Source organism: Lathyrus oleraceus, chromosome 7 (assembly GCF_024323335.1).
Source record: "Lathyrus oleraceus cultivar Zhongwan6 chromosome 7, CAAS_Psat_ZW6_1.0, whole genome shotgun sequence".
NCBI classification, from domain to species: domain Eukaryota; kingdom Viridiplantae; phylum Streptophyta; class Magnoliopsida; order Fabales; family Fabaceae; genus Lathyrus; species Lathyrus oleraceus.
In genome coordinates this window covers 61,612,961-61,638,421 of record NC_066585.1, presented here as the reverse complement: position 1 = coordinate 61,638,421, position 25,461 = coordinate 61,612,961, and the positions used below count along the sequence as shown (strand labels likewise).

The 25,461-nt window shown below is 37.4% G+C and overlaps 2 protein-coding genes across 2 annotated transcripts; one reads left to right on the top strand and one right to left on the bottom strand.

The window, feature by feature from the left end:
* Positions 1-15,465: 15,465 nt before the first annotated feature.
* On the top strand, positions 15,466-17,658 carry LOC127105556 (short-chain dehydrogenase TIC 32, chloroplastic-like). Its single transcript, XM_051042740.1, has 8 exons — positions 15,466-15,645; positions 15,785-16,016; positions 16,166-16,245; positions 16,430-16,583; positions 16,656-16,734; positions 16,940-17,024; positions 17,142-17,188; positions 17,323-17,658. Exons 1-8 carry the CDS (start codon positions 15,540-15,542, stop codon positions 17,485-17,487), a joined length of 948 nt encoding a protein of 315 aa, XP_050898697.1. The 5' UTR covers positions 15,466-15,539; the 3' UTR covers positions 17,488-17,658.
* Positions 17,659-17,781: 123 nt separating this feature from the next.
* On the bottom strand, positions 17,782-24,748 carry LOC127105555 (mitogen-activated protein kinase kinase kinase YODA). The gene is made up of 12 exons (XM_051042739.1): positions 24,507-24,748; positions 21,787-22,533; positions 20,980-21,684; positions 20,777-20,864; positions 20,487-20,549; positions 20,201-20,361; positions 20,012-20,087; positions 19,812-19,871; positions 19,611-19,718; positions 19,222-19,458; positions 18,868-18,971; positions 17,782-18,715 (listed from the first exon to the last, which is right to left on the bottom strand). Exons 2-12 carry the CDS (start codon positions 22,371-22,373, stop codon positions 18,040-18,042), a joined length of 2,865 nt encoding a protein of 954 aa, XP_050898696.1. The 5' UTR covers positions 22,374-22,533; positions 24,507-24,748; the 3' UTR covers positions 17,782-18,039.
* Positions 24,749-25,461: the final 713 nt, after the last annotated feature.

The following is a 25,461-nucleotide window of genomic DNA, read 5'->3' as shown; positions in this document are numbered from 1 at the left end:
GCTCATGAGCTGGCACGCCCCATGGTACCTAAATGGTCCGCGGCGAATGCCGCCACATTCACTGGTTCCTCATTAACCATGGCATGCATCAAAAACAACTCCCGCTTTGCCGCTACACCTGTACTATCTCCTCGTCCAAACAAGGTGAATGCTAACCCTTTTTGAGCATATCGGAAGCACGGGTTTTGAATCCATGATGCCTTTGCACTCCGGGGTTCGTACTGTGGTAAACCTGTAATAGAAGACCAAAAGGAACCTGCAGAAAAGTCATTTGGCACTGCCCCGGATCCTACCAATGGTAACCGGAGGCATTGCCCAAGCTGAATAACCGACATCGAGTAATCTTCGTTATAAAGTCGGAAACTCATAGTACCAAAATATTCATAGACATGACCAGTCCAATTTTTTTCCAATTTAAATTTAACAGTGCTTAGGAACTCTAGAGTGATGCGTTCATAGGTAGGCACATCAGCATGCATAAATTCAAAAATACCTAAATTGTGGAACATTTGGGATACATCATCTAGAATTCCTAAAGCACTCCTAGTATCATCACAAACATACCTCGTAGGTACAAGCTTCCTTTTAAGGTGAGTCTTATACCTTTCAACATGATCATCATCCTCAAAAATGATTCCGTGTGCATTTGGCATCCGCCGGTCTCTTTGTCTCGGTCTTGAGGTCTCTACCACGGCCTTTCCTCGGTCGGCTCTTTTCGGGGGCATAATGGTCACCTGAAAAAGTTAGCAGAAAAAATAGTGGAGATAGAGAAAAATAATACCGTTACGGTGTAGAGTGCGGGAAATGGCCCAGCTTTTGTGAAGGAACTTTGAAAAATAATGGTTGGATGATGAAGAAATATGAGGTTTAAGGTGAAAGAAGTTATGGAGTTTAGGAGATATGAGGGAAAAATAGGGTTGGAGGAGATGAAGTGGCTGAAAAGTGAGTGGGGGAGAGGTGGAAGGTATTTAAAGACGTGTGGGCCCCACTCCAACGTCTCTGAATTTTAAAAAAAATTCTAAGTTTCGCACTGCAACACGGCCCGTGCTGGACCACACGGCCGGCCGTGTTGCCTCCCTGGAAAATGTATGGGGAAGAAATCACGAAGCAACACGGCCCGTGTTGGCACACACGGCTGCCCGTGTTGCTCCTCTGGAAAATGTATGGGCAAGAGGTAAGCCTGCAACACGGCCCGTGCTAGCCCACACGGCCGACCGTGTTGCCTTGTTTTGCCTTGCATTTTTCCTTATACACGTCCACAGTTGAACACCTTAGTTGTTCCTCCATTAGAATTTTTTTCACCTTCACCAGTAGCACACTGCTCTTACCTACAAACATTCAAACTCAAACAAAAATTAAAAACACACAAAAAACCATTAGAGAGAAAAATTGAAAACTCGTGGGTTGCCTCCCACGAAGCGCTTCGTTTAACGTCGCATGGCTCGACGGTTGTTCCTCTCATCCTGTGAGACGAGCAACATGTATTTGACCAATTTCTTGTCCTTGGTAATACGGCTTTAACCTCTGACCGTTGACTTTGAATGTATCCCCGTTTGCTTGATTCTTTAATTCAATCGCTCCATGAGGGAAAACTTTGTGAACAACAAACGGGCCTGACCATTTGGATTTCAACTTCCCAGGGAATAATTTCAATCGAGAATTATACAAAAGGACCAGTTGTCCTTCATAAAACTCTTTTTTCACTATCCTTTTATCATGCCATTTCTTTGTTTGGTCTTTATAGACCTTAGCATTCTCATAAGCACGATTCCGAAATTCTTCTAATTCATGGAGCTGAAGGATCCGAGAACTTCCTGCCTTGGATAAATCCATATTCAAAAATTTTGAAGCCCAAAATGCCTTGTGTTCTAATTCAAGCGGTAGATGGCAAGCCTTTCCGTAAACTAACTGGTACGGTGACATACCAATTGGCGTTTTGAAAGCCGTTCGGTAAGCCCAAAGTGCATCATCCAACTTGCTTGCCCAATCCTTGCGGGATGAGTTTACGGTTTTTTCAAGGATTTGTTTGAGTTGCCTGTTTGACACTTCCACCTGCCCACTAGTTTGAGGGTGGTACGGAGTCGCAATTCGATGCTTCACATTATACTTCAAGAGGAGCTTCTCCATTAGATGATTCAGAAAATGTGTTCCTTCATCACTTATTAAAGCTCTTGGTACTCCGAACCTAGCAAAGATAGTCTCCTTTAGAAACCTAATCACCACTCGAGCATCATTAGTTGGTAGGGCCACGGCCTCCACCCACTTTGAGACATAATCCACCGCCACTAAGATGTACTGCTTCCCAAAAGATGGTGGGAAGGGACCCATGAAATCGATACCCCACACATCAAAGAGTTCAACTTCTAACATGGCATTTTGGGGCATCTGATTTCTTTTTGAGATGTTTCCCGTTCTCTGGCATTTGTCGCACTCTTTAATTATTTGTTGAGCATCTTTGAATAAAGTTGGCCAGTACAACCCAGATTGGAGAACTTTGGCGGTGGTTCTGTCACCACTAAAGTGTCCTCCATAGTCGGAGTCGTGGCAAGCTTTCAACACATCCCTTTGTTCCTCCTCTGGAACACATCTCCTGATAAGTCCATCCACTCCTCTCTTATACAAGAAAGGATCGTCCCACAAGTAGAACCTGCAATCATGCACAAACTTTTTCTTCTTGTTAGCATCAAAATCATCGGGGATTATCCCACCGACCAGATAGTTTGCATAATCGGCAAACCAAGGCACTCCGTTGAAAGCGAGGATATGTTCATCGACGAACTCGTCCTTTATTGGACGCTTGTCTTCTGTCTCTTCGATAGGTGATATACGGGAGAGGTGATCGGCAACAGTGTTCTCACATCCTTTCTTGTCACGAATCTCCACATCAAACTCTTGAAGGAGTAAGATCCACCTAAGAAGTCTTGGCTTAGAGTCCTGTTTAGCAAAAAGATACTTCAAAGCAGCATGGTCAGTATACACAATGACTCTAGAACCCAGCAGATATTGCCTGAATTTATCAAAGGCGTACACTACGGCTAACAACTCCTTTTCAGTTGTCGCATAATTCATCTGTGCGGGGTTCAACACATGACTAGCATAATAAATGACATGTAACAATTTTTCTCGACGCTGCCCCAGAACTGCCCCCACTGCAATATCACTTGCATCACACATTATCTCAAAAGGAAGAGACCAGTCCGGGGCTACAACAATAGGTGCTGATACTAATTTTTGCTTTAGTGTTTCAAACGCCACAGCACATTCTTTATCAAAAACAAAGGTATTATCCTTAACTAAAAGAGTCGTTAAGGGTTTTGCTATTTTAGAGAAATCTCTTATGAACCTACGGTAAAAACCCGCATGCCCTAAGAAACTTCTAATACCTTTTTCATTCATCGGTGGGGGAAGCTTTGAGATGACTTCAATCTTTGCTTTGTCCACCTCTATTCCTTTGTAGGAAATTTTGTGACCCAAGACTATCCCTTCACGTACCATGAAGTGACACTTCTCCCAGTTCAGGATAAGATTTGTTTGTTGGCACCTTTCTAACACCAGAGCAAGGTTAGTCAAGCAATTATCGAAAGACTTACCAAAAACTGAGAAATCGTCCATGAAGACTTCCATATGCTTCTCAAGCATATCTGCAAAGATTGATTGCATGCATCTCTGAAACGTTGCTGGTGCATTACATAACCCGAATGGCATTCTTCTGTAGGCAAAAATACCAAAAGGGCATGTAAATGCGGTCTTCTCCTGATCCTCTGGTGCAACAGCTATCTGATTGTATCCCGAGTAGCCATCGAGGAAGCAATAATAGTCATGATCGGCTAACCTTTCCAACATCTGATCAATGAATGGTAAGGGAAAATGGTCCTTCCTGGTGGCAAGATTCAGTCTTCTATAGTCGATGCATACCCGCCAACCAGTGACTGTCCTTGTTGGTATCAACTCGTTCTTCTCATTTTTTATCACTGTAGTTCCACCTTTCTTTGGCACCACATGAACCGGACTTACCCACGAACTATCAGATATGGGATAAATCATCCCTGCATCTAACAGTTTAACCACCTCTTTTCTGACCACTTCCTTCATTGCTGGGTTAAGTCGTCGTTGAGGTTGGACAACCGGCTTGTGATCATCTTCCATGAGAATTTTGTGCATGCATATTGTAGGGTTTATTCCCTTCAAATCCTCAATAGACCAGCCAATAGCACTCTTATGTTTTTTTAAAACTTTGACAAGCTTATTTTCCTGAAGAACTTCTAGATGTGAACTTATGATGGCCGGGCACTTACTCTCTGTGTCTAGGAATACATATTTGAGGCTTTCCGGGAGTTGTTTCAATTCGGTCCCCTTCTTTTGTTCATCTTTCTTTTCTTCCACTAAGGGTTGCCGTAAATCTTCCCACCGGTTGTGCCGATAACCTTTGAAAGGTGGTGATGCTTCCATCATGACTACTACTTCCATATCTTTCTCGTCAACTATTTCCTCTTCGTTAAAAATTGATAAACTCAACACTCTTTCCAAAGGTAATTTTTGTGTTGTCAAGCAATTTTTCTTCTCACATATTTGATCAATTATCTCAATATGTTGACTAGTGGCAACGTCATCCTTGTACTTCATGGTGTTTCGCACATCAATTTTTAACTCTTCATCATACACTTTCAAAGTCATCGTGCCTTCTTCTATGTCGATCAAACATCTCCCGGTCTCTAAAAATGGTCTCCCCAAAATGATTGGTATCTCTTCATCTTCCGGCATCTCCAAAATGACAAAATCCACCGGAAACACAAACTTGTCAATCTTTACTAGCACATCTTCTACTATCCCATAAGGTCTCTTCACAGAGTGGTCAGCAAACTGAAGTGTCATTCTTGTATCTTGAATTTTTCCTATCCCCAACCTCTTATAAATGGACAGCGGCATAAGGCTTACACTCGCTCCCAAATCAATTAGAGCTTTCTTGAAGGATCTATCTCCGATGGTACAAGGAATAGTTACAAAACCTCGATCCTTCTTCTTCACTGGAACCTTCATACCCTGCAAAATGGCACTACAAGTTTCCGTTAGAATGATCGGGTTAGTCTCTAATGTCCGCTTCTTCGAGATGATGTCTTTCATGAACTTAGCGTAGGTAGGCATTTGCTCAAGCGCCTCCAAGAATGGGATGTTTAGCTCAAGCTTTTTAAACATTTCCAGGAACTTCTCAAAGTTTTTCTCATGCTGCCCTTTCTTCTTATTTCTTGTTAGGTATGGTAGTTTGACAGCCGGTTTTGGATCAATAACTTTGTCTTTTACCACTCTTTCATCACTAGTGACCTCTTCGTTCGCGACCTCATTTTCTTTTATCTCTAGATCAACTTCAAGCAATAAGTCTTCTTCTTCAGAACTCTTTTCAGGTACTTCTTTCGACTTACCATTCCTTGTGGTCACCGCATTCACATGATTATTTTCTCTTGGATTAGTAATCGTAGAACTCGGTAACACGCCTTGTTGTTGAGAACCCGCTAGTTGTTGGGCTATCTGACTCATCTGTATTTCAAGATTCTTAATTGAAGCACCTGCGTTTTTTAAATTACTTCGAGTCTCTTCTTGAAATTGAGAGCTTTGAGCGGCCATCTTTTCAATGGCAAGCTCCCAATCAGCTTTTCTTGGTACCTGTTGCTGAAACTGTTGTTGATATGGTTGTTGTTGCTGAGGTCGAAACTGTTGTTGCTGTGGTTGGTTCTGCACATGTCCTTGTTGATCCTTCCATGAGAAATTTGGATGGTTTTTCCAACCCGGATTGTATGTATTCGAATAAGGGTTGTTCTGCCTTAGAAACTTAATCTCCTCAATTTGTTGTGCGGTTGCAACGCAATGTGCAGTAAGATGAGGTCCTCCACAAATTTCACAATTACTAGCTTGCGTTGGTTGAACCGGTTGAACTTGTGCCACAGTTTGAGTATCGATAGCCATCTTCTTCAGTCTTCTTTCTACTTCAGCTGCTACTTGATCTTCCATCTTCACCACTTGACTTGCCAATTTCAGGTCAATTATCCCTTCGGGTTGACTCACACTGCGGTCATACAACTCCAGGTGCTCATTGGCTGCAATGGCTTCGATAATCTTTTTAATACCAGTGGCCGTTGTAAAGTTAGTTGAGCCACCAGCTGCTGTGTCAATGAGTTGCTTAGTCTTCATCCGAAGACCATTTACAAAATTCTGCATTTGCTCCGTTGCATCCATATTATGTGTAGGACATGCAACCAACAATCGTTTAAACCTTTTATACGCATCTCCAAGTGACTCTCCTTCCTTCTGTTTAAAATTCACTATGTCGTACCTCTTTCGGATGTACACAGAGGCCGGAAAGTACTCGTTGAGAAAAGTTGTCTCCATCTGTTGCCAAGTTGTGATGCTTCCAGCAGGTAAAGAGTAGAACCACTCTTCAGCATCTTCTGACAATGTAAACGGAAACATGACCAGCTTCTTAGCTTCCTCAGAATGCCCCTCAATCTTTAACGACGTAGTCATAGTCAGAAACCTTTGCAAATGCTTGTTGGCATCTTCGTTAATTTTTCCTGAGAAAGGTCTCCTTTCTAATTGCCGTATCGTTGAGGGATGAAGTTGAAAGTGGGCAACATTGACTGGTTGATTCACGATTGTCATCCTTCCAGGCGGGGCATTAGCTCCCCCGTAATCACCTAATAGTCTCTCTGCAGGAGGTGGGTCAGCTGCCATAGTTTCAGGTTCGGTATCAGAATTTCCAGACTCAGAGTGTTCCGAATGAATTGAAACGGTTCCCTCTTTCTCAGAATCAGAAACTATCAGCGGTTCTTCTGTCACTTCCAGTCTGTCGTGTCGGGCTTTTCTGATTCGTGCTCGCAACGATCGTTCTGGTTCTGCGTCAAAAAGAAATTCAGCTGAGGCCTTACCTCGCATAAAATATTAGACAGTGGTTAGGATAGACACAGTGAAATAAACAAATAAAGTAAAGTAAAATTTTAGTTGCAGAGCAACAAAATTCCAATTGAATAATTATTAACAGATAGTTTGGCAGTTCCCCGGCAACGGCGCCAAAAACTTGATCGGGAAAATAACAAGTGTACTATTTTACCGATGTAGTAATAAACGGAATTATCCTGAGTATCGATCTCGAGGACTGCGTAGGAACTATCAGTGTTGATAATGATTCAATTAAACAAAATAACCTTAGGTTGGTAAGTGAAGAGTGAATTTGCTTTGTAAAACATAAAGGTAAAATAGAGATTTTTGAATGCAGAAACGTTAAACATGCTAGATCAAGGGTGTATGAATTGCTCTGAAATAAACTTAATCCTTATTTTATGATATCTATGTTCAAATGATTCAATATGGTTCTCAAGAGAAGTTTCCCCTAATTCCTTAGCCAGAAACCATTAACATTCAATTTTAAATCCCAATTCCTTAGCCATTCAAAAGAATATTAATCCCATGTATGAATATCAAGAATTTTCCATCATCACTATTAGATCCTCATTCCTAAGAGAAATTAGCGATGTTGTTATACACATAGTGATAAAGGGATTTGTCAGACCTCCTTTACCTCCAATTCAATACCTAATTTTCCAATACGGCAAGCATTACACTCGTGTTATAACAAATTGATTTCATAAAAACATAGACATTCATAACATTGTAGGAAAAAGGTTCATTACAAAAGCAATTCAGGGACACCCCCCTAGCATTGGGGGGTTTAGCTCATGATAATATTCAAAGAAGGTACAAATATAAGATTAGACATTACAAGAGATTAGATAGCTTCGATCTTCAATTGCTTCCGCGCGTGATGATCTCCGTTCTCCAAAAATCTTGATTCTCTCGTTCTCTATGTTCCGTCCCTTTGTTTGTCCTTCCATTAGGTCTAAATAGTGTGGTACACATTACAGCCAGGCCAAAAAGTCAAAAATGCCCTCCGGGATCACTTACATGAGTGAAAACAAGAAATCAGAAACTTCAGCGCACCTGCCAACACGGGCCGTGCCAGGCAACACGACCGGCCGTGTTGGCTCTTCAATTAATTTTTTTTTTTCCTTCAGACTTGCTGACACGGGCCGTGCCAAGCAACACGGCCGGCCGTGTCAGCCCCCTGGTTTTTGTATGGGAAAAAGGTCTTCTTGCAGCACGGGCCGTGTCAGGAGACACGGGCCGTGTTTGGCTCCAGGAATTTCCTTCTATTTTTTATTTCTTTTTCTTTCACTCTTCCACTGTTGCCTTGGCACTTCCGACTCTTCAACTACTTCTGAAACATGCACAATACCATGGAAACGACATCAAACGCATCTAAAAACTTAAATTAACACCAAAAGCAAAATAAGCATAAATCTACTCAACTATGAAATACTTAAAATTCAAACACTAAAACTCAAAATAAAGGGTTACCACATTGATGAATTTTGGCCGAGAACATGATGAAAATCAAGTAAAATGGTGACCGATCATTATACCTACCCTTGAACATCAGTGGATTATTCCTCTGAAATTTCCCAATCCACGAAACACTTGAACCACTGCCTCCAAAGCATCAACAATATCACGATTGTTTCTTCTAGCCATTATGCACACCATTAAACATACATTAGAAGAAACAATGCATCAACAATGTACACACATATGTCGTATACAAGGGAACAATTATCATCTCAAAAACCTGGTTGGATGGACGACCTGCTATGATACCACTAAGTAACGCCCTACTTCCTGACTCAACAATTAATTAAATAAAACATAAAGAAAACATGAAAATACACCAAGCATGATGCTACTCACAACCGTTAAACTAATTTGAACCATATAATAAGGAAACACAACTCATTTAATAAGCAACGGAATTACAAAAATATTTGGCATAAAAGCCCCAACAACATTATTAGTTTGAAGAAAAAATGGTTCGTCTCATAATAAAAATCAAACAGAAAGATAGGCAACGTAAAATAATATATGACATACCAATTCCATCGTGTTAGGTATCAGAGTGACTCCAACTATAGACCTGAACGATAAGTAACTAAAGAGGCGAAATATCGTTCTCAAGCTCAAGCTCCTACTCAATTACCTGATATTTGTACTCCAAAGGAGCACATACGCAACAATACAACAAGGGGGTGAGAATACATTCAAATAATAAACGGTGCATAAACATTTAGGATGGATTCACGTATCTACACAATCACCCACATACTCAGAAAACACACCAATGCCATGTATTCACACCTCACTCACAACACAATCATTCAATTACATTCATTCAAAGTAATGCAACAAATGACTCGACTCATGCTCGTCATGGTTCCCACTCAGAACTGGACTCAGAACTTAACTTTATATGTATGTGGTACCGACTCAATGTTTGGTTCTTCAAACGAACCAGGTCTCAATCTTTGTGAACCCCGAGCCCCTACTCTGAGCTCCAAGCCTCACTCAAAGCTTGAGACAAGTCATTGGTCCCCACTATGAACTAGCAAACATGCCTCTTTCATAATATGGATACATATGATTAATGTCACACAAAATGCAGTACAACCCCACTCTGACTACACATAATTGCTCAACAATAACAGATGCAAAATAGTCATACTCTGGCTGTAATAAAAACATATATATTCTTGTTGCATCAATAATCACTCGTACACATCTTATCAACATAATCAGCATCACATCATAATTTCACCTTATCACAATATTTACAAATTACACATAACTCACATGTATGCATAATATTACTCTATTAATTATAGAAATTAATTAATCAACTCATCACAAAACACCAAACAACATCCCCTCATTGACCGCCCGACTAACCACACTCATATCTGAACATCAACAAGTCAGAATCGATATTCTGACTCGCTGACGGGTAATCCGTCATAGGGATGACGTCTATCATCCTTCCCAGAACCCAACATGTCACATTGTGACAACCTGGCAAGATTGCGCTTGCCTGGAGGTCATGATGATCTCCACGTCATTTGGATGACGTTCGCTAGCACTCTCAGAGAGCATGACGTCCAGGGCGTCATATGGGTGATGCCCGTCACCCTGATAACAAAAGCAAAAACACGCTCTACTATGGCAGAACCTACGAAACGCATTCTAAACCACCAAAAAACACCTCTAAACAATCCAGAAACAATAACCACATAATTATAACACAATAGCATGTTAATTCCTATTAATCTAGCATGTGATTTCTATGATTTAACCCATAAATCTAAAATTCACTCTTGTTTTAAAAACCCCAATCTCCATGTCAAACCCATGTTTAGGACAACACCATATGCAACAATCAAAACACATTCAGTATACAAAATTGTAATCATAACATGTTATGAAACATAATTGAAAACATATATTTAGTCACAACCCACAATCACACAAATAGAGAAATTCTTACCGGAGGTTAAGGGAAACCTCTTTATCCTTTCATGAATTAAGCATCCATAGATGATGAATCTCCCCCCTTATCTTATAACTCCAGAAAAATTCAGCAAGACAACCTCAATTGATTCTTTCTCTCAAGCCCTAACACTCCTTCCTCAAAGCTTTTTCTCTCATCTTCCCTTGTTTCTACGTACTGACGAAAAATAGCTCTAAAACATAGTTTTTGTTCTAATTTAAAAATACATACTATTTTATTTTAATTCTCTAAATTTCACTTTTTGTCCAACTCAAATTCAGTTTGCCTTCACTCACCATTAAACTCTTCAAATCCCAGTAATGACCCAACTTTACAAATTCTCATCAAATTCTAGTTAAATTATTAATTAATTCTCACTAACCCGCATAATTAACACATAACACCACAAATACCATCACTGGCCAAACATGTCGCATATTCACAAAATAATTATTATTTAATTAAAATACTCAATTAAATTAAATAAATAATAAAATAAGCGAATAATTAAATATGGGTGTAACACTTTCCCTTTTCCTTCTGAAGTATGTTCAACCAACTCAATTGCCTTATTTGGTTTATGTTATTGTTCACTTGCACATAGGTCTTCTTGACTACTTTCTTTTGTTGTATTTTATCCTCCCTGTGTTACCATTATTTATCCTTCTGAAGTAGATTCAACCAACTCAGTTGCCTCATATGGTGCATTGTTATTGTTCACTTGCACATAAGTATTCTTGAGTACTTTCTTTTGTTATATTTTATCCCCCATGTGTTATCATCATTTATCATTCCTTTACAGTTTTCCAAATAATTACTAATGCAATTGCATAAAGAGAAATATTCAAGAATATTCTCATATTCTAATTCCACGACAAAAAGTTATATCCCTCCTCTCCACTAAAACCTTATACCTAAGCTTATTTTCCAATTCTAAGTCAATAGGGACACACAAACTATCCACAAGGTCTTTCAAAGAATGTTGAAATATTTCGGAGATGCATCTCTGTGAATTTTACAGAGATACACCTCTATAATGTATCAAAACATGACTCTTCATATTATGTTTTGTTTATGTGTATTTAGATGCATATTTAAACCATACCATATAATAAAAAATAAAAAATAGAAGTACATAAATCCAGATGGTCCAAAAATGCCATATATAAATAAATGACAAATAAATATAAAAAATGTCATACAATCGAGATCAATAAAGTAACATGATTTCAAAATAAAATACAGACTATAGTACTACTACTATATATTAATACATTATTGTGTATGTCTGACTACCTTTCCTCTACCTCCTCTGCCTCCTCTACCTCCTCGACCATCAATCCCCTCCATCCTCCAGCGCTGTCTCTGATACATCAATTCCCCCCGTGCCTCTGTCATGATGGGAAATATACATGTGCCAATGTCTGCCTGCAAATCTCCAATATACAAAGACATCTAGACAAGACATTCTCAACATGATCTAATTGTGTCTTCTACTCCTCTGGTATATCCTGATGAGCTAGCCATTACGAATCTCCTAGAGCAGCATACACCATGTACAAATGTGACACCTTGAAGAACCATATGATATACCCTTCAACGTAGCTCCAGTTGCTCTCGAATATGGTACTTCGTGCCTCCTCCGGTATAAGATGACTCACATAATCATCAAACATGTCATTTATATGTCTACGTGTCAAGGCAGGAGTAGTAGAGACAACAGGGTGTCTGGGAATGGTCTGAGTGTAGCCGAACTTCCGCATGACGCACTCAGGCAGATGAGAAGCAGTGAGACGCGATCCGTAGGCCAACCATCCAGAGTATAAGATTATCTCGTCAAATGGACGTGTCTAACGGTGATCAACATAGTTGTTGAAGTGCATATCCTCGACAAACAAATAATCAAGATAGACTCTGAGAGGCTCATTCGTATGGTTCCCTCTGAGCGGGGAAAAGCAGTAGCATGCGACATATCCTCAATGTAAGATAGTACACTCGCCTAGCAGGAGATGCGCGGGAAATGGTGGAGGATCCAAACATGAAATGAAAAGTTTAGAACACACGAATCATTAGTAATGACTTTGCAAAGATGAAATAAAAATGACAAAGAAACATTCAAAGACCAATAATTGTTACCATCAATAGTGTGACACAGCTTCGTCTTCCACATACAACCATCTCTCAACTTCGAGTATAGGTAGACCAAACAAGCGCCCCCCAGTTATACTCATGGATCCTCTCGAAATCCTCTAAGTATCGTAGGTAGACGGCGTTTGTATAAGTGGCACTCTTGTCCATAAAAATCGCAGTGCCAACCAAATATAGAGGGTATACTCTCATAGCATGCGATATGTAGAGTGCCACCTGCTCATCATCACCTGCAACCTGCTGTGCTCTCAGGATCTCAGTCTCATATACCTTCTTCAGGTATTCAAATCTAGCATGAACACCCCTAGTCTTATCCAACTCCTCACTCGCCTCTCTTAGGCCAGTCCCCAGATAGTCTACCATCATCTCGAGTGCCTCGTCTTTGGTAATCCTTCCATGATCTAGAAGTCTCCTCCTGGTTAGAAGATATAGCAAACACGAGACGTGTGATAGATATCTCACCATGTGGGAGATAAAAAGATGAGGTCTCCGAGTGCCATCTCTCCAGGAATGCATTAAGCAACCCATGGTTAACCGTAGTATAATCGGTCATGGATAAGTCTTTCAGGCCAGATAAGAACAAAACTGCTTGAAACCAATGCATTCGGATGAGGAAAGCCATCAATCTTTCGCATGTGGTTAATAAACTTTTGTGGATCATGCTCCTGAAAAGAAAATCAATGTCAGAAATTTGTCACTTAAAATTAACGTAAATAAAAAATATTGAGTCCAACTAATGCTACCTCTTCGCCTCAAATATATCTGGCAGTATGGTATGGGTACATAGGCAGTAATGAGAAATCAACATGGCCTCCTCTAAATGCCTCTGGCTCAGTGTCCGCGACAACCTCACCCTCTGAAGGTGGCACTAGATCAACATCATCAGTAGTATACGGTGGCACAGACTGATAAACATCTATAGTAGGAGGTGGCACTGATGATCGGGTACCTCAAGCGCCTGAATATGAGAAACCTGACGCCTGCGGGAGGATGGAGGGAATCGCGTCTCTTATGGGAAGAAGAAGATTAGGGTGGCATGAGGATAAGCACGAGCCCTAGAAGTAGACGACTCTGCATGACCAGAGGGACCAGAAGCCTCTAAAATTTGCTAACTCTTCTCCTGCCACACTGATACATGCTGAGCAACTCTCTCATGCCTCAACCATTATGCCTGTAAGTTAAAGTAAAGCAGGCAATTAGTGCAGGCAAACAACACCACAAGCAAGAAAAAAAACTAAGAAAATTCTGGAGATACATCTCCAGAATTTTCTACAACTCAGAAGTTGCGCCAGTGGCGTCAATGTACCCCATGCAATCCAAAAAAAAAATGCTTTGATCATCCTTTTCAGCCAACAAACGTTTAATACACTATGTCTAAATTATCATAAATGCAATTTCTAATCATTTCTAACTTTAATCATCGATTTCTACTCATTTACACAAAAACTCAAAAATTTATCAAAAACTTACAAGAAGTTGATGTTTCTAATGTTGTTTTTGATGTTACATGTGTTGATTGAAGTTCCTTTGAGCTTTGTTGATTGAGTTTTGACTTGGTGAAGAGAAAAAAGTTGAGAGAGTTTGAAGTTGATTTTGAGCAAAATGAAAAATGATAAAGAAGAATGGTCTGGCGCGATTTAACTTCCAAAATATTCTAACGTTAACAGAGTTTTTAGTGTGTCCAGAGATGCATCTCCAGAAACTAAAAACATTTATATATTTTCGCGTGATGATTAAGAAATTTAAATGATGCATTAAGAAATCCCTAACATTTAAATGGTATAGCCTAGCGGCTATATAGCATTACCTTTGTTACCAAAAGGCCCCAAGTTCAACCCATTCATTTCTAATTATTTTTACCTTTCGATTTTATAACAAAACCTTAAGAATTTATATTTTATAACGAAACCTAAAGCTACCCCTATTTAATTTTATAACAAAACCTTAAGATATTAATTTTACATTTTGATTTTATAACAAAACCTTAAAGCATTTATTTCTGTTTATATTTTATACAAAATCTTAAAGCTTTCACAATTTAATTTTATAACAAAACCTTACAATATTAATTTCACATTTTAATTTTATAACAAAACCTAAAAGCATTAATTTAATTTTATATTTTATAACAAAACCTTAAAATTTTTACATTTTAATTTTATAACAAAACTTAAAAGCATTAATTTTTTTAAATATATTTTATAACAAAACTTTAAAGTATTAATTTTATTTTACATTTTCAATAACAAATAATTTTTTTATATAATTATTTTAAATTTATAATGGGCTCTCAAGTCAATATATTTTAATTTTTTAATTTTACAAAACTTTAATATATTAATATCATTTAAATTTTCAATGACAAATACTTTTTTTTTATATAAGTTAATAAAAAAAATACTCTTTTTGAATTTTTTTCTTTTTCATTTTTAGGGGTAAATTTTTAAAATACAAAGTCTCAAAATTGTTTGAGACAACCATGATGATGTGATACCCCATTTTTCAATTGATTTATACAAGATCATCAACTTAGCTTTCAAATTAATCAATCACAGCTAGTGGTGTGTTTCCTTTGGGACAGACGACTCAACCAATAAATTGTGTTTGCAAGCTTTTACTTCCATCTGATTAGTATGACTTCTGTATAAAATAAAATAACTTATAAATACCATTAATTAAAATCAAAGTGAAACAATCTTCTTCAATTATTTTAGTCAAACCAATAAAAATAGCATTCGCGCACATTAAATGGGTCATGATGATTTTATTACATCTAATGGACCACCCACCATCCATTAACCTTCTTTAAATCACCACCACATGATCCCAACTAAGTAACACTTTTATTACAAAATATTTCTTTACGATCATGCGAATTTATAACTATTTAAATATATTAAATAAATAAATATAAAAATAAGTTCTGAAGTTTGACTATATACTTTCAGTATATACCATACAGTTACACACAAAAATGTGGTTTCTTGGTTGGAAAGGACCGTCGGGATTCTCAGCTTCTTCAACCGCTGATCAAGTCACTCACGGAATTGATGGAACCTCTCTCACTGCCATCGTCACAGGTTTTTCTTCTTATTATTATTTATTTGTGTTTCTGGTTCATGAAAATTTGTGTTTGATTTTTTTCCAAGTATTTAGGATAGATGAATTTGTGATTTGTGATTTGTGATTTGTGATCTGAATTTGATGAATTATTTTCAGGAGCATCGAGTGGTCTTGGTTTGGAAACAACCAGGGTTCTTGCTTTGCGTGGTGTTCATGTTGTTATGGCTGTGAGGAATGTGAATAGTGGTTTGGATATTAAAGAAACGTTGCTTAAGGAAATTCCTGCTGCTAAAATTGATGTTTTTCAGTTAGATCTTAGCTCCCTGGCATCTGTTAGAAAATTTGCATCAGATTTTAATTCTTCTGGTTTTCCACTCAATATTCTAATGTAAGAAATTCTTTGTTACCTTCTTTGTTATGTTTTTTTTTTTAATTTGATTCAGATTGAGCAGCAAAGAAAAACTGTTTATGTCTTTATGCATCTATTGCGGATTTGAAAGTTGAAACAATTAATATTCTTTTTGTTTTCTTTTAAAGTAACAATGCAGGGCTGATGGCTACTCCATTCATGCTTTCTGAAGACAATATTGAATTGCAGTTTGCAACCAATCATTTAGGTAATACTGCATATGATTGCATAGTTTCCTCGGTATTACGGTATATGATTGCATAGTTTCCTCGATAGTGCTGTATATGATTGCATAGTTTCCTCGGTAATGCGGTGTATGATTGCATAGTTTCCTCATATTATGACATATATCTTTCTAAATGGTACAAGTGAAAGAAAGTTGATATTTGCAGGCCATTTTCTGTTGACAAACCTTTTATTAGAGACTATGAAAAAAACTGTAAGGGAAAGCAACCGGGAAGGAAGGATAGTAATTGTATCATCGGAGGCTCATAGATTTGCATATAGTGAAGGGATTCGTTTTGATAAGATCAACAGTGAATCAGAGTAATCATCTAGTTGGAATGTTAGAGTTCCCAGAGTTGTATTATTTCCTTACTCCGTGTCCGATTTTTACAGATACAGCAGTTATTTTGCTTATGGACAATCGAAACTAGCAAACATTTTGCATGCCAATGAGCTTGCAAGGCGCTTGAAGGTATTAGTCATAAGATTGTTTATGCAATTTCATATGATTCAACCTTATTGCATCATGAGGGTAAATCGTTGAGGGATCTAGAAATTTTAACACTGTTTAATGCAATCTTTTGGGATATTAATGTTGAGTTTATTGAAATCCTTGTGAAGGAAAATGCAAATGCCTCCTATTTCTACTAACCCTTGCATATGTCTTTGTTTGACAGGAAGAACGGGTGCAAATAACAGTTAACTCTCTTCATCCTGGTACAATTATTACAAATATTCTGCGGTACCATGGTTATTTTAATGGTTAGTATCTATACCGTTCAATTATCGCCTAAGCATGCCGTTAAGTATCTTGTGGGCTGAAATAGGTCTAATGTTGGGATTGGTCATATTGGTTAACGTGTCACTTGATTTTTGCAGCCGTTGCTAATATGGTGGGCAAGTACCTACTTAAAAATGTGCAACAGGTATTTTCTCAGACTCACTCAAAAAGTTATAGGGCAGTGTGTTAGGGTACATAGCATGCATGCTAATAGACTAAAGACTCTAACTATTATACCAGATTTTTATTAATTGAATTGCGGCGACATGTCTTTTGTAGGGAGCTGCAACTCAATGTTATCTTGCACTGCACCCACAGGTCAAGGGAATATCTGGTGAGTACTTTACGGATAGTAATAAGGCAAACCCAACAACTTTAGCTCAAGATACAGAGCTGGCAAAAAAACTATGGGAATTAAGTGTAAGTTTGTCTAATACGAAGTAGCTGGCTCAAGATACAGAGTTTGCCACACTGAGCTAGAGCAAATTTAATATGTGCTCTGAGGTTTGTATAAGAAAAAGCTTTTCGTTGATTTGGTAATGTGTAGTCATAAATTTTTTACATCTTGAATCTTTTCAGTAATCAATAGCTCGGGAATTTCCAGTTCAGGTTTGAGATGGTTTTTGTTCAAATCAAGCAGCATATATATATATTTCATTTCAGACTTAATCACATTGCATTTTAAGTTGAGTGGGCATTTTGTTTTTATAAAAAATATGCAATAAATGGCGAAAAAGATTGCTTGATTCAACTGTGATTCAGTTTGTCTTCAGTTTGTCTTTATAATAGACATTTGTATCTGTATTGGCACTACCCCTTTGCAGCTACAATGAAAAATACAAAACAGCGCAAAGTGTGATGTACATTTGCTTTGCCAAAAAAAATTATAAAAAAAAATTATTTGAAGCAGGATTGAGACTGAATGCTGCATGTGCAGCATCTCATGCAGCATCCACTTTGTAAAATGAAAGAATTTCTATTATTCTACTGCTTTAATCACAAGCCATTAGTGCGACCAACCCCTGGTGCACTTGACTTCCGAGATGTATTTGGTCGCACCCGCTGTTGTCGAGACACACAATTACTCGACCTCCCATTACGAGATTCTCTTGGAATTCCCTCTACGGCCCTCCTACTATGGTTTGCAAGACCAATATTTTCAGGTGAAATTATATCCTGGCGGCTGCAAAGTTGTCGCGGTTGCGTATTTCTTTGAAACTGACATTGACAAGCAGTGCCTCCATTTGACTCAATGGTGGGTTTCATATTTCTTTGTAACTGACCATGCTTTGAACACTGACATTGACAAGCCGCGCCTCCATTTGACTGAATGGGGGGTTTCATATTCCTTTGTAACTGACCATGCTTTGAACACTGACATTGACAAGGAGAACACTGATATTGACAAGCAGTTCTTCCATTTGACTGATTACCAGTAGGAGATTTATGGGTCATACCCAGAGCTTCATGAGGGAATATAGGTTGCTTTGTTTGATAGTATGGATTTGTCCCACATCTACAGATTTGCGGAGTAGAAGGACCCGATGCGGTATGAGGATTAGGCGTTAGAGTGGGAGATATCCTGCCACTCGGATTCATTGATCTTGGAGGCACACGTAGTCCATCAGATGGAGAAACGGGACATGAGACAATCCTTGCTTTATTAGCATAACTGAAAACAAGGGCAAAAAAAAGTTGGCATTTTTAAAAATAAATTCTCTTGAAATTAATTTTTAAAATATAAAGTAAAAAAATCACTATTTTAATATACTACAAATGGGTCCAAGTTTAGTGTGTAATTGAGTTTGAGAAAGAGTGTGACACCTTGATTCATAACCGGTTCTGAAGTTTCTAGCTGGAGGGATACCGTGGATACCAGCTACTTCTTCAGAGTCTAAACATAGTGTATGTTTAGGCGACCCAATAGCCTACAAGAACAGTTTGAGTGATCAATCATGCAATCTGTGAAAAATCCAAACATGAAAGAAGACAAACACTTTCTGGATACTTAACATATGTATTTTATTTATCCCTAACGTGTCACAACTCAGAACAAATCTGCCTAAACAACATGATAGATATGATGATCCACCACAGAAAAATAATGCAACTGTGCAAAGGGATGCCTTTAAATGAAGAAATATAGAAAAGTGGTCAAAACATTTCAATTGCTTTTACCAGTGATCTCATTGCATTCATAACAGAAGATGGGGATTCTGAAGGATCGGCAGTCAGAAAGAGTCTTTCCAGAAAAGCACTTTTAACAAATGGGTGCTCTAGAAGTTGGCCAGCTGAAGGACGATCTACTGGATCCCTTTGCAAACAAAGCCTTACAAAACTTTTCCCTTCTTCTGATAGATGATCTGGAATTTTAGGAAGTTCCCTGCTGTTCCCAATCTTAAACATAGCGGCAACCTGAAGCATTTAGTGTGAAACAACAGAAACAGGTTATTCAATAAATGTTTTGTTTCTATACAAGCAAGTGCTCCAACTAAGATTCATATATCTGTATCACAAAATAGATTTGAAATTCAAAATGACTTAAATATTCTTCAAAATTCATTTACCCCTTCATATTGGCTCCAAGGTGGTTTTGTTGTTGCCATCTCCAGAACAGTGCAGCCCAGACTCCATATATCAACAGCAAGATTACAACCATTTGAATTTCTTATAACCTATATATATTTGAGAAAGTGGCTCAAATAAGATTACTATGTACAGAGAATCACCAGAAAAAAGATTTATGCGGATGCAGGAATCATACTTACCTCAGGTGCCATCCAGTAAGGACTTCCTTTAAAAGAAAATGGAAGAGACTGCCCACTTATCTGCAAAATATCCCGGATAGGCAATATTAAACACCACGACATAATAGTTTAAGCATAGAGATAGTTTACTGCAGTCAAATTATCCAATCTCAAAGAGATTGCATAGTATACACATGAAGACAACTTATAAATGCTCTTACATGCTTAGCCATCCCAAAATCTGCCAGTTTTATGTGTCCATTAGGGTCCACCAATATGTTTGCTCCTTTGATGTCCCTGATCAAAACCGAACCAGCACAAAATGTTTCACAAAATTACAACATCAAATTAAAGATGCTAATTGAATCATAATATAAATAAAACACGATACCATCAAATCCGAAACTCACCTGTGAACAGTGTTCTTTGCATGCAAATATGCAAGTCCTGAAAGAATTTGCCGGGTGTAATTCCGAATTGCAATTTCACCTAACTGTCCGTATTCTTGAAGCAGTTTATAGATAGACCCACCAGAGACATACTCCAAGTATATATAAAGTCTGTCATCAACCTGTTTGGTATAAAATTTTAAAAAGCAGTTAACACAATCTGAACTTCTAAATCTTGATTGTAAGCAACTTGAAAAGTGAAATCATTTACTAAATGAAAAAGTGACAACAATAACTGAATAAATACCGTCTCAGACCCATAATACTGGACTATGTTTGGATGCCGCAATTGACTTAGCAGTGCAACTTCCTGCAAATGCCATAACATATAAATGAATATTCATTATTAAACACACACTCAGTCCAAAACTATCCTAGGGTTTTTCTCAAAGAAAAGTAATGGAAATTGGGGGAAAGTCAACAATTTTATTCTTAATTGTAAACTAGACAATAAATTTGGACTTCCCAAAAGAAAACAAGAGTGTGAGGCACGTAAATAAATAAAGTGTTTCACCCAGTTAACACCGGCAAGCTTACTTGGGCAAGTTGCTGCGCACATTCCCGTGATTTAGGGTCATCTGAAAAAAGGGTTACCTCCTTCATTGCACACATCTCGCCACTTTCTCTACAAAAATCACAAGTTGAACTAAGCCAAATACTTACATACAAAAATGTTTATGACTATACAAAAATAACAGCCTAATACATATATATGCGTCTGGAACACACTTAATACAAACCTGCTGAAACCAAGATAAACATGTCCAAATGTTCCCCTTCCAAGCAAATGCCCTTTTGTCCAGCGTGAACCTGGGCTTGTTGAAATTTCTGGTCTGGCAGGACTTCTAGGGGCTGAAGGAGTTGAAGACACAGAATAGGTCGGAGAAAATGGACAAGGTTTAGTCACTTTTATTGGAGGAAGTGGTAACCGATGACTTTGTTGTTTATTGACATCGGGTCTTCTTGTATGCAACTCTGCTGCTGCACCTCCAGCCTTTGGATGCAGAGGGCTGACATTACTGCTCTGTATCCTGGAAGGGCCAGGGCTCGTCATTCTGGGACTAGGTATTGGGGAACACTCAGCACTACACTTGTTGTGTGCCCTAAAAGCTGACGGATCCCCACCAACCGAATTATTACTAGAATTATGGCCTGAACCTGGACTAAAGCAGTGCCCAGAAGCTATATCTAGATAAGGCTTCCCAGTCCATAATCCTGAATTTAGCATTTGCTCTGGACCAAATGCTCGCATTGGACTTCTAGGACTAGACATTGAACTATCTGGCGCACTGCAAAAACCACCTGCACGACCTATTTGCAGATGCAAAGGAACCCCTTTTGGCGAGCTAGACAGTGGCTTATTGTTGCGCAGTTTATGACCTGGTTTTGAGGACGCTCTTGAGTTTTTTTGGATAGTAGCATGTGACTGATCTCTGTTCACCATACTTTACATACATAGAAATAGTTTTAGTAATTGAATGAACAGAAAATAAGGCAAACACATTAAGAGCATTTAAAAATATGCATATAAATGTAAACAAACTCACCTTTTAGAAATGTTAATGGTGGCTCTGTTTCTATTTTCACAATCAGAGGCCAGAGGACTAACAAGATGTGAATCAGATGAGTCGCCACTATCAATAGAGCTGTCACAGGAAACAGATGCAGTGACTATATCTCCTTCCGCATCCGTTAACGGTGGGTCTGTTTCTATTTTCATAGTCAGATAACCAGGTTCTGGAAGGGGGAAATATATAGATGGTCTAGATATAGGATCTTCTGTGGCTCTTTCCAGTTTTGATGTTAAAATAATTCCAGAACTAGCATTACTAACAGTATGAATGGGTGAGCCTGTCATTGGGTTTGGCCGAGAATAATGATGGTCAGCAAAACTTAGACAGCGAGACACAGTTGGAGAGGACGATGATGATCTTGTTGAAGGACCGAATGATCTAGATCCCTTCTTTGAGATACTGCAATTACGATGTCCTCGAGACCCTCCTGATTTATAGTTGCTCTTTGCTTCTGAAACATTTTTCAATTTCCGCTGTATCATATCAAAAATACTCTCCCTGTTTGTCTTCTTCTTATTCTTCGCCTCTTTGGACGAAGGCTTTCCCCACCATGGTGCCATGTCTTTTGAAAAGCTTGCACCAACCACACAGAAAAAGAGAAAACAGGAAAAAATCAGCAAAATGTGAGTGTAAATTCACGTTTGATAATGCAGCAAAGTCATTGATGTAAATGTTTGTAACACTGAGTTCAGTAGATGGCGTCTGTTACACAATAATAATCTGCAAAAGAAAATTCCAATGTCAGTTTGTTCCCTCCAAAAATAAACATTTAATAAACAAAGTATCAATACAAAAGTACAAGGTCATAATTTGAAAGTAACAGATATCATATAACAGTTCATCGCATCATTTGAATTATGTCGCAGACTATGGTAGTTATTGAATCTCGCTACACGATAGATACAAATATCATATCAGATCATCTATATGGATATTATTGAATCCCGGCACACGACAGATACAGATATCATATAACGAATCATCTATATGGAAATTATTGAATCCCACTACATGACATACATATATCATATAGTGGATCATCTATATGGAAATTACTGAATCTCGCTACACGACAGATACAAATATCATATAACCGATCATCTATATGGATATTATTGAATCCCGCCACACGACAGATACAGATATCATATAACGGATCATCTATATGGAAATTATTGAATCCCACTACATGACATACAACATATATCATATAGCGGATCATCTATATGGAAATTACTGAATCTCGTTACACGACAGATACAAATATCATATAACTGATCATCTATATGGATATTATTGAATCCCGCCACACGACAGATACAGATATCATATAACGGATCATCTATATGGAAATTATTGAATCCCACTACATGACATACAACATATCATATAGCGGATCATCTATATGGAAATTACTGAATCTCGCTACACGACAGATACATATATCATATAACCAATCAACACTACGGGAAATTATTGAATCTCGCAACACGACAGATACATTATATCAAATATCAGATATCTATACTTACAAAATCTATGATATATGGTGCAAGCTGCGATAATTACTGAATCCACAAACAACAGACAGACACCATATATCAAATCATTGAGGTTTAAATAAGTATTTGATTTATGTTGTAGACTGTGTCAACTATTGGATCGCGCTACATGACAACATGCAGTACAGATGCTTTCGAATCCTAAACAGAAATTTAAGGAACTACGGAAATTCTCTGATAAAAAATTAGAAAGCATTATGATAAACGTATACGACAACTTCAACGCCAACCATCGACATTAGTTGATTTAGAAATTCAGTTAAAAGCAGTTAATACTGAAGGGTCCCTTGATACCATGCAAACCATGGCTCGACCTTCTTATAAAAAATACCACCACTCAAAACATCGAAAGAGTGAACCACTAGCAAACAAGTGGTGAAGATAATTTAGGAACTAAATTTTTCAAAACCAATAACTAGGCAAAGTTCACTATAGACTGATTCACAACCCAACATGAAAAACACACACACACACCTAAAGTTGGATGATTCAAAAAATACTTAGCATTTGAAATACTTGAGTATTTTAACCACATCATTATGTTTACTCCCAATGCAGTCAAAAGAAAGACGGTTAAAAATGGAATATACATTTGTCAAAACCCTTCCTGGTTCCTACTTTTTAATTATTGTACTTTAAATATAAAAAATGCACAGAATCATAAATAATTAATTACCACCCCTTTCTCCAGAACAAAGTTGCCACCATAACAAACAAACGAAAATTAGGTCTTCCTCCTATAGCACAATCTATCTCAGAATTTCAACAAATGGACAAAAAAAATTACACAACAATGTAATAAAATCAAAGAAATTCGAATTCAGATCTAATTGTTCAACAAACTCTATAGAATTAAAATAATAACACGAGAAACGAAAATTACAAAGAATTTGACTCAAAATCACAAACTCCAACAACTTCACAAAACACTATCAGCAAGCAAATGTAGACGGAAATACCTACAGAAACTACAATTCTAGTTCAGAAATCAACACCATACACATGCAAATGATCCTCAACAGCAATAGGTTTTACAGATTACACAATGTTCAAACTTCAAACCATTACAAAAAAAATTCAAAATTGCACGCAATAGAGATAAATACACTACGTAACCCTACTTATACTCACAGAGTGTTTCTCCGAAATCAAAACGCAGAGCCTTTTCTGAAACGAAGCAACGAATGGAAGTTGAAAAGGCAGAGAATGGAGAAGAAAAAGAATGAAAATGAGGAAGATGAGAATGGGATGAAAAAATGCAACACTTCACAGTTTAGAGTTTTTTTTTTCTTTTTCTTTTCTAAAGCATTAAATTTAGTGGGAAATTATTAAAAAAAATTGATGATTAATAAATAAAAGAAAAATAAAAGACTCCGTGCGACGCGTGACTTGTCTCGCGGTCATGATCTGACCGTTGGATGAACCAAGCGTGATTATATCACAAGATCTGAGTTGTTTGCAACGTGAATCAGGTGGCGAGTGCAGTGGATCCTTATACAGGAGATTTTTTCCCCATCTTTAACGGAAACTTTACTTAACTATCTATCTCTTACATGGTATATAGTACTACTCTTTTTTTTTTCTTTTATTTGGTAGTAATTAAATATTTTATATAATATTTTTATTTTGGTCTATAATATTTTATATATTAGTATTATTTTTATTTTATTTTTTTATATATAGGATTAGGATCATTTATTGACACACCCAAATTAAGGAGCATTTATTTTATTCGGATTTTTTTACTTTCTTTTTAGGTTGTTTATTTCCATTTCTTTGTTTAAAAATATTAGTAAGTATTTATGAGTTTTTTTATATTAAGTAAAATAAATAAAAAAGTATTTTAAAAAGAGTGTTATTGTTATAGAAATAAATTATAACATTTGTAAAATTCTAGAAAAACTAAATTATTTTCTAATTTGTTTAAATTCATGGATTATTTAAATGAGGTGAATTATATTTAGGACTAAATACGATGAACCAAACTATGTACGAAATACCATGTTCGGGATACATCACTTAATTTTGGCAAAAAGATTTTTTTAATAATTTTTTCTTTTTTTTAAATAGTTTTTTTCCTTTAAAA

Coding starts and splice junctions, on each gene's coding strand:
- LOC127105556 (XM_051042740.1), top strand. CDS start 15,540: ATGTGGTTTCTTGGTTGGAAAGGACCGTCGGGATTCTCAGCTTCTTCA. Junction 17,025..17,141: donor GTACCATGGTTATTTTAATG/GTTAGTATCTAT, acceptor TGATTTTTGCAG/CCGTTGCTAATATGGTGGGC. Junction 17,189..17,322: donor TACTTAAAAATGTGCAACAG/GTATTTTCTCAG, acceptor TGTCTTTTGTAG/GGAGCTGCAACTCAATGTTA.
- LOC127105555 (XM_051042739.1), bottom strand. CDS start 22,373: ATGGCACCATGGTGGGGAAAGCCTTCGTCCAAAGAGGCGAAGAATAAG. Junction 19,459..19,610: donor CTTGGAGCCAATATGAAGGG/GTAAATGAATTT, acceptor TAAATGCTTCAG/GTTGCCGCTATGTTTAAGAT. Junction 18,716..18,867: donor AGAACCGGTTATGAATCAAG/GTGTCACACTCT, acceptor CCTTGTTTTCAG/TTATGCTAATAAAGCAAGGA.